Raw genomic sequence first — 10,003 nt, forward strand, 5'->3', positions numbered from 1 at the left:
CCCTATGCTTACCTCAATTAGGGGTGCGTGTTTCCTGGCTTGAACACAGACAGGATCCATACCGTCAGCGTACAAGTAAGCTCACCCACAGCGGATGTGCAGGGTGGGTGATCGTGGGGGGGCATACGGCCACGTAGTGCATGCAGCACGGAGCCGTACGTGCGGGCCGAATACAGTGGGAATGAGGGCTTACAGTACTGTGACTGTTTACAGGCCCGTTCACACTATGCATAACATTAATCACATGCTGTTGCACAACACACCTAGTGTGCATTACTATGCACTAGGTGTTTTGGGGTGCCATTCATTTGAATAGCATCCCAACGCACCTCCTAGCCACCATGCACTTCAGTGCAATACATGGTGCGGTGAAATAAAGTAGTGCATGCTCCGCAATGCATGGTACTGCACATTGCACTGCATTGTAGCGGCCAGAAGGTGTGTTGGGGTGCCATTCAGTGAATGGTTTCACAACATACCTAGTGCACAGTAACTCATGCTTGGTGTGATGGCATGCATTAATAAACCTTCTATTGGACATATCTGCAGATTCATTTTCTTGTGCCTTACACTTTGGTATTTTGGGAAGGGAGTTTTTAGACTGGATCGGGTATGAAAGTGAGAGTTGGAAAATGACCTTATTTTGTGTTACTTATTTAAAGGTTCACATCTTGCGCATCCTTCTATAATATCCTCAATGAACTTAATGACTATGCTGGACAGCGTGAAGTGGTGGCAGAAGAGATGGGACACAGAGTTTACGCAGAAATAATGAGATATTCCTTGGATCTGAAAGCAGAGAGAAAATCGGTATATTTCCACTTTTTGAAATACGACTGTCATTTAGTCTGATGTGGTGATGGCAAAATGCATATACTTAGTTGAAAATATTGCAGTTCTTCCAGGGGTGAGCTATGGCTTGCTAAAACATAGCAATGAATGGTACTGATGGTCATCAGTGCCTTTGACAAAATCCTTGTGTCGGTTGGACTTTTCTGTGGCTTTATTTATTAAGCCATGAGATGATGGCTGGAAGGTGGGACCTGCTTAGTTCTGTAGAATGATCATTTACTCCTAGTGAACATGTGTATGCCTTTTGCAGACCCATTATGGATGTAATAAGAGAGCTCAGTAAACAAATATACCATCTGGGTCAATGACCCTTTATTTGCCTGGTAGCTGAAGGCACTGGGCTTTTTACATGCATATGAATTGAGCCTAAATACAATAATTATATATGACCCTTTTGCACCTTCAGTTGTGGTTTTGGTGTTTTAAAATAGAGATATTCACAAATCTCAAGCTCTTCCACTGCGCTTTATATTCGGCTATTGCCATCATTTGGGCAAGGTTGACACTTTTTTTTTATGTCGAAATGAAAAGTCTTCTGTAATCCCAGTGGAGCCCTGCCAGTGTTGCTATTATTTTTCATTACAGCATCTTCAAGAGGGGAGGAAAGCCCAGCAGTACCTGGACATGTGCTTTAAACAGATGGACAATGTGAGTGATCTTTGTGATCTTTATTCTTTCTATTCTGTATTGGTCTATTTATGGTAGGGATGCACCGATATCGGTATTTTGGTACCGAGTACGAGCACCGATAATTTTTTTTCAGTACTCGCCGATACCAATTACCGAGTAACGGAAGTCCCATTCAGGAAGCCAGGTGGCGTGTAATGACTTGTCACCTGGCTTCCTGATTAGCCGGGAAGCCGGGCAGCGTGTAAAGAGTCGCCACCCGGCTTCCCGATTAACAAGAAAGTCCCCTCCTACCTTAGTATGTGCAGCCTGTCACCCCCGGGGCCTCTCCAGCGAGGACGCAGCATTCGTCTGGTACCCAGCCGAAGCCGTCTGGCTGTCCAATCAGGAAGCTGGGCGCCGTGTAATGACTCAACGCCCTGCTTTCTGATTGGCCGGGAGGCCGGCTCCATGCTCTCGTCATGAGATGACGAGGAAGCATGAAGCCAGCTTCCCCGCCAATCGGAAAGCAGGGCGTCGCGTCATTACACGGCGCCCTGCTTCCTGATTGGACGGCTCCAGCTGGGTACCGGACGAAGGCCGCATTCTCGTTGGAGAGGCCCCGGGGGTGACAGGCTGCACATACTAAGGTAAGGTACCCTTACCTCACGAAGCCAGCTTCCTGATTGGCCAGCTTCCCGACCAATCAGGAAGCTGGGCAGCGCGTCATTACACGCTCCCCAGCTTCCTGATTGGCCGGGAAGTCAGCTCCATGCTCTCTCATCACAAGTGACGAGAGAGCATGGAGCCGCTTCCCGGGAAACCGGGCAGCGTGTAATGACGCGCTGCCCGGCTTCCTGATACCGGAAGTACTCGTGCTAGGCATCGGAGCATTTGGGCGAGTAGAAGTACTTGCCCAAATACTCGGAATCGGCACTGATATCGATACTAGTATCGGTGCATCCCTAATTTATAGAAAATGGAACTTTCAGTTTGCCAGATATTGCTTGCTTTTCTTGCAGCCTGTTGAAGTTTTACATGGGAAGCAGCAATATCAAAATGGAAAAAATCTTGGAGCAATACAGCAAATGCAAAAAAGAGATTTGCATTTATATATTCAATGAATATTTTTAAAATGTAAATAGATAGAGGAATCTCCTTTATTTTTTTTTTAATCTGCTTTTAATAACCTCCTGTACACCAGAGACGAAGGTGTGCTGCATGTATATGTGCAGAGAAAAGAATGAGCAGAGAGACAAACTCATCGGTGTACTGCTTCTCCTTCACTGTCCAATCACAAGCTTTGGGTGTGTTCTTAGCCAAGCTGTATTGCTTTACTGCAGCAGAAAAATGTTCTGGTCATCATCCTGACTCTTTCTGCCAGGGCTGTGTAAATCTTTGGACTGGATGAATAGCATTTATGATAGCATTTGTGTGTTTTAACTTTGTTTAGCTAAAGTTAAATGGCACTTTAAAGAAAATATTAAAACAAAAATGATGTTTGTGATTTGTTTGCGTAAGCTGCATTAACGTTAAGATGGCCACCCAAAACTGATTCTTGTGTTTCGGATGAGACAGACAGATATCTGTGCAAGCCTCAGCTTTTGTACCCGATTATGAAAACATCCTTTTAATTTCCTGTTATGCAGCCTCACTTATTCGTGTTTGTTTTGTATGCTTTGTTTTAGATCTGATGGTTTTAAAAATATTAACATTTTGTGTATTTTTTGCAGAGTAAAAAGAAGTTTGAAAGAGAATGCAGGGAGGCAGAGAAGGCACAACAGGGCTTCGAGAGGCTGGACAGTGACACTAATGCCACCAAGTCTGATGTGGAGAAGGTAAGTAAGCACACTGCAGAAGTGACTATTGCTATTAAAGTGAGCGTAGACTCAGCAGGCAACCATATCCTTCAAGCAGTAGTCGGCTTTGAATGATATAATTCTTACATTAGGCCTTCTGTAGGGGCTCATTTGTCCAGACACACATTGTCCATTGCACAGTGTCTTTATGGAACAACTCTTCCTAGAGCCCACCCCCTGATGACACCATCAATATAATCAGACGCAGGGGTTTGTGGGGTTTACCTGTTACACTTCTGATTGGTTCCTCTGAGCCAGGATGAACAGAGGGTTCCAAGGCACGGCCACATGTAAAGCAGTGTTATGTTGCTTAATAAGAAACTATATGTGAAAGGGACATCTATTACACAGCCATACTATAGTAGACAGCTATCGTTCAAAGTATAGGTCCACTTTCAGAGTTGAGTATGCAGCGAAGACTTTCGACCATGAGCCTCGCTAAAGAGTCCTCAAGCCACTAACTGGATATTTTGAATATTTATCAGACCTGTTTTTCTAAAATTCACTTCATACCTGGGTCAAGGATCAGTCAACCAAGAACACACATTTTTTTTCATATCAGAATAAATGATCCATTTCACATCAATACTTTTCATGAATTATATAATGTCTTTAATTTTGGTGCATTAAAGCGTATCGACAACTATTAACAGTTCAATGTAATATATCAAAGCTTACCAGTCCTTGGATGTGATGGTTGCATTTAAATGTTCTTAGTTAATTCCTTGTGGTTCTGCCAGTAGCACGCTTCTTATCTCAAGGTGACAATCCTGACTTCCTATATCTATGGGGTAGTAGCGATGTCATCCTAGGCTACTTGTGCCTCCTTGATATGGACTACAGAACACCGCTCTCTCCTCATCTTACTAAAATAGAGGGTGGTGTTCTGTAATTTATGATGTTGACCTTAGCATGGCTGATGAGACTCCTTGAGTATTCAGTGCAGCTGAGAAGTTGTCTGTGAAGGTTCTTTATTTATCCAGGTCATTGTATAGCTAGAAGTAGTTAGTCACATTCAACTGGATTTGTTGAAAGACATTTTGTAGCTTCTCTAAGCCACTCCTTCAGTTTTAATGAATGTCTGGAAAATACCCAAGCATTTATATCCACACAGGTAGCACAGGCATTTAACCAATCACCATGGAAAGGCAGATATTGCTGTCCAAGAACCGGATGGGAGGTGTGAATGTTGTAGAACCTCCCTGTTCTAGTTACATAATCCCATTCTTAGTGTCAGGAAAGCTTCTTAGGAAGGCTTCGATTTACATGGATGAACACTATCACCTGCTGTTATTGTATGAAAAGGTTAACTCACAGAAAACTGAATATACCAGGTGTTGATGGTAGTATGTACAACCCTTGGATTTTTACATTTCTTAAAGATTCTACCTTGCAAGATTTCAATGCCAAAAATCTCAGTTCTTTTCCATCTGCTTGGGAATCAGCAGTCGCTTGCAGATGCCTTTAAGCAGGCAACTTTATTTGCACATTAATGGATGTAAAGAGATTCCCACCTTAGATTTATCAATATTTATGTAACCACTTGCTCAATAAGAGTGTCACCTAGCTACCGAATGCCCTTCCCTAAGGTTTGTTAATACATTTATTCACTGTGTAACCCTAAGCTTTATTTACCTGGGTTTTTTTTTTTTTTTAAACAGGCAAAACAACAGCTTAACCTGCGAACACACATGGCTGATGAAAGTAAAAATGAATACGCCGCCCAACTGCAGACCTTCAATGCTGAACAAAATAAACATTTCTACATTGTTATCCCACAAGTTTACAAGGTAAAATCTGACCTTTTGCTTATTTTTGTTTTGGTCTCTTACGTTTCATGTGTTCTCTTTGTACTTCTTCTTTTGTTATAAGGTTAGTGTACTTACTGGCCACTGTGTACTTTTAGGATAAAACTAATAATTAAAAAAATTGGAAGTGTATCATCGAATATGTACAGAGCAGAAATATATTTATAATTTGAATTTTGTATATAAAATGGGAGAAGAATCATAATAATCCCTAATCATTTTAAAGTGAAGAATGGGAATCTTGTGCTGTGAGACGTTTGAGGGAGTTTCACATTTCCTGTCATAATGCTGCATTTTTCTTGGTCATTAGCAGATGTTTTGAACAATGACTTTCCTTATAGGCTTCCTGTTTATATAACTTCGGATACCTGTTAACTGCGGCCAAGTCATATTTTTGCATGTTTGCTGTGCTATATTTTCAGCAGCCCCCGCTGAAAGAAAAGGCCATCTATTTTCCAGGCGCTTGCATGAAGAGTGAAATCACATTGTTGTGTTAAAAAAAAAAAGAGACTTGTCTTTGAAAACAGAAATGATTGGCTTCATTTAGTTATTCTAAACTACCCTGCTATCTGCCTTTGTGTAGTTCCTTACCAGTGTTTTGGGGATTCGGGCAAGAATGATCTTTCAAATGTTTAGATTTAACATCAAGTCGGGTTTTCTTTTGTGAGGTACGCGAACCAACCTAAATGTTTATACAGACATGGTGAATACCAAGTTCTTTAACCTGATTGCAAGAGGCGGCATAATGTTGGGAATGACTAGGTAGTATATACACCCCTTGGCAGCTGTATGTTGCATTTAGCTGGAGCTTGCAAAGAAACTCAGAATGAGCAGTCTTTTATGTAATCTGACCAAAGAGCTTGCTCTTTATTTGTCTTATTGGACTCATTAGACAAGCCGCATTGCTCCTTTCTCCTCTATTATTTTATTGCCAGGAGGAGGCTAGGATGATATGAGGGCAATGATTTACAGTGGCGGCAAACTCTTTGATCCCTGGATAATTACGTATGTGGTAAATTATTTCTGCCCATCATTTTAATGCTAAGCTGTTTTTGGAGATTTTTAAATATATTTTTATGTTCTTTACATTTAGGTCTGCATTAAACAGTTAGGAAGAGAAGGTAGGCGCATCGGAAGAGCATAAGTGAAATACATCATTAGAGGATTTTTTTTTTTTTACCGCACTGGGTGTGTGATTATCATTATAAAGATGCATGCTATGTATGGAGGGATATTGCAAAGCATAAAAATCTAACCTTGCAGCATGCCGCCTCCTACACCTAACTCTTCTGCAGGATGTAATGGATGAGACTTGAGCAATGAAGTGCTCCAGATGCAACCCTGACCCTCCTCACTGCTTGCTCATTTACAAAAAGCTCTGTATTTTTTTTCAAAGAATACAAGGCATTCTGTGATTGGAGGAAGGGAGCTGAAGTCACATCCCCGCCCCCTCCTCTCCTCCTCCAACCACAGAATGCTTTGTTTTCTTTGAGAAAAACACAAGTCATTTTGTAAATGGGCAAGTAGGGTGAAAAAGAGTGGGAATGGGATCTGAGCACTTTTTGAATCGCATTGCTCGCAGAAGCCAAGAGTTCTGTAAAGGAGCTGAGATGTTGCAAGGTAAGAGTTTTTAGGTTTTTTTTTATATACTTTTGCAGCAGCCCTCCACCCATAACATACATATTTTTATCATAATTTACACACCTGGTGTGCTGTGTGAATTACCTTTTTCCCCCTGGTGTTTGGTTTTAAGGACATATGGCTTAAACCTGTCATTAGATCACTTGTTGTAACAGCTCTGCATTGTGGCCATTGATGTCAGCAGAGTCGAAGTTTGCTTTGGCTGAAAAGTGTGTTGACATTTGTCTCCCATTCTCAGCTGCTGTGGCATTGGGTCATGTGGCCTAAATCCAAATGCTATAGAATCTCCTTGTTATAACTGACAAGTTAATTTATGCTCTTTGCTTCACTAATTGCTTTGAGGACCTATAGTGACTAGTGAACTTCTTGCTGATTGGCTGCTGTGGGATTCATCATTCTCCACATTGTTCTTTCCTTTTCTAAATTTTAGCTTAAGTGTCTTCTAAATCAGGATTTTGTCCTGAAGTAATGTGAATGTGTTCATTGTATTCAGAATAGTGCTATGAAATATTCCTTGTTTTTAAAAATCTGTACTTTTTCACCATAGTGACCCTTTAATGTCTGATGCAACCCCTTGTTTTCCTTTCACAGCACCTTCAGGAAATGGATGAGCGGAGGACTGTTAAGCTGAGCGAGTGTTACAAAGGTTTTGCTGACGCAGAACGTAAAGTTATCCCAATTATCTCCAAGTGCTTAGATGGAATGGTGCAGGCTGGCAAGTCTGTAGATGAGCGCAAGGTGAGTGTCTGGGGATTGCAGAAGGGATTCACAGCTTTCATGTAGTTTAGGATGGTCTGCTGATATATAAGAACTGCTAAACTTGTCAGGCATAATATATTTTAGGTCTGTGACTCCATTGAAAAATGACATAAGAGTGCAAGGTTTCTTGTAATCTCATGTAAAATGTAACTTCGGGACAAAAAAATTTCAATATGTTGTGCATCCTAACAGGCCAATAATTCCTTAAAACAAAACTATAGTGGTTTTGGGTCAGATATATATATCTAGATCTATATGTATATAGATATATAGATATTTAAAATTTTTTATAGAAGCCTGGTACCGAGACATTTAATAAGGGCTGAATTGTTGCTGTGATGACCTATTCGAGTTCTGTATACAAGGGGTTTCTTTTAACACAGCTGAAAGCTGAATATGTAAACTAGAGTTCCTACTGGTGGCTGGAAAAAGATGGCATAATATTACTGTTCCATATTTTATATTTAGCTGACATATATTTAGCTTTTCCTTGTCCTGACCATTATAAAAATAGAAAAGGCTTACAAAACCACTATACATTTCCGTTGTGAGGATAGAAGTAAAATTGCTGACTTCTTTTCTGAGATGCAGGTTACATAACATTCAACCTAAGCTTGGTTCCACTACCTAGTGATTCCTAAACTTAGAACAAGCATTAGGGCTGCAACTAACGATTATTTTCATCGATTAATTGGCCGATTTAATTTTTTCGATTTTAATCGGTTTAAAAAAACATTGAATACCATTACCAAATTATTCTGTAAAGGTTAAAAAAATAACCAAAAATTATACTTAAATACACATATACAGTGGTAACTATAGATAAACAGCTATAAGTTTAGTGGGGAAATTTAAAAAATCCCAGCAATGCAGAATGGCTCAGACTACAAATCCCAGCAATACGTGATTATAAAGCAATTCAGAATACCACCAGCTATAGAGGACTACAAATCCCAGCAATACATTATAATACAGCAATGCAGAATACCACTGGTTATAGAAGACTACAAATCCCAGCAATATGTTATTGTGCAGGAATGCAGAATACCACCGGCTATGGAGGATTACAAATATCAGCAATATTATACAGCAATGCACTTATAGTCTACGGATCTCATATACACTGTAGAGCACTCACACATGTCCCTGTCCCTCTGATCCTCATAGAAACTTCACAGGACTTAGACATGTCCCCTTAATGCTGATCCTCATACAACGTGCACTTTATATACACTGTATCCCATAACAAGCAGCGCTCTCCTGATTGGTGGCCAAGGTGAGCGTGGGTCAGTGACTACCACTGCCCTGTTTTTTAGCCTCTGTTGATCAGTGTGCTGCCTGAAATATGGAGAGATTTCCCGTTGTGCGTGAATCTGTAGAAAATGGCACTTTCTCCATTATTTTGCTTGAGTTTCCTCCATCCCAGGCCGTGCCACATATGGCGCAGACTGGAATGAAGTAAACCGAAGTCTCCTGGTGTAGTGCGGATCAGTTAATCGATGATGGGAATCGTTGCCAACGATTCCCATTATCAATTATTATCAATAATATCAATTAGTTGATGCAGCCCTATCAAGCATGCTGAGTCAGCTCCCATATGTCTGTTTTTACAAACTATTGAAATAGATACATTGCACTATTTATTCACAGTTATTACACAAAACATTTTTATAGAACACTTATAAAAGTCCACAGAAAACTAACAAAAAGGTATATCAGCACCGATGGGTATTATTATGGCAGACTCTTAATGACTTTTTGAGGTAGCAGGTCTGAGTACCAGGTGGTTGGTCAGATCCAAACCATCCAGCCATCACTTGGTTGTTACTGAAAGTTCTGGTGTCCAGGATCCTTTTGCAATAAGGCAGCAGGAATCCCCAGCCAGACATACAAGCCCCATGTGAATGGATTCTATAAAAATGTTTTGTGTAATAACTGTGTATAAATAGTGCAATGTATCTATTTCAATAGTTTGTTGCAAAAATGACATGCACCACCTCCAGATGTCAAGAGAATACAAGTTTAAATTCAAATAAAGTCTCTCTTTAAATCTCTTGGTCTTTGTCATTTTTCTAAGATAATGGTTTTCCGCTGTTTTGCACAGCATACTACCAGATTTTGGCCCCCCGTCGCCACAACTCTGCTCAGCCGCTACTTTCTCCTTTAGGTCCCTCCTCTGCTGATTGGCATCAGGCAGTGGGTGGGTACAAAAGCCAGCCTGCTATTGGCAATTTCAGATTGCAATAGCAAACTGGCTATTGCACACACCCACTGCCTCTGTACCTCTCTACCCGCCCCCCTCTCTTGGCCCCGGCTCCTGACAGCCCGCTGCCTCTGCTGATACAGGCGGAAGAGCAGCGGAAACGGAGGTGACAGACTGCAGCGGGGAGGAGAGTGGCGGCTGAGATGTGGGGGGTGTGAAGAACGGCTGAGCAGACTGGCAACGGTGCAGGTAGGGGGAGAACGGGACAGCAGAGT

The 10,003-nt window shown here is 41.2% G+C and overlaps 1 protein-coding gene across 4 annotated transcripts in view; it reads left to right on the forward strand.

The window, feature by feature from the left end:
* FNBP1L (formin binding protein 1 like) overlaps window positions 1-10,003 on the forward strand; it is a 146,351-nt gene that overhangs the window by 100,571 nt on the left and 35,777 nt on the right. For all 4 annotated transcript variants that reach the window (XM_018559216.1, XM_018559215.1, XM_018559217.1 and 1 more), the window contains exons 4-8: window positions 663-810; window positions 1,438-1,500; window positions 3,192-3,296; window positions 4,979-5,107; window positions 7,358-7,504. In XM_018559216.1, the coding sequence (XP_018414718.1) occupies window positions 663-810; window positions 1,438-1,500; window positions 3,192-3,296; window positions 4,979-5,107; window positions 7,358-7,504 (592 nt within the window). The remainder of the gene's footprint in view (window positions 1-662; window positions 811-1,437; window positions 1,501-3,191; window positions 3,297-4,978; window positions 5,108-7,357; window positions 7,505-10,003) is intronic.

This window comes from Nanorana parkeri, unplaced genomic scaffold, assembly GCF_000935625.1.
Source record: "Nanorana parkeri isolate BGI_ZX_2015 unplaced genomic scaffold, ASM93562v1 scaffold382, whole genome shotgun sequence".
Classification (NCBI taxonomy): Eukaryota; Metazoa; Chordata; class Amphibia; order Anura; family Dicroglossidae; genus Nanorana; species Nanorana parkeri.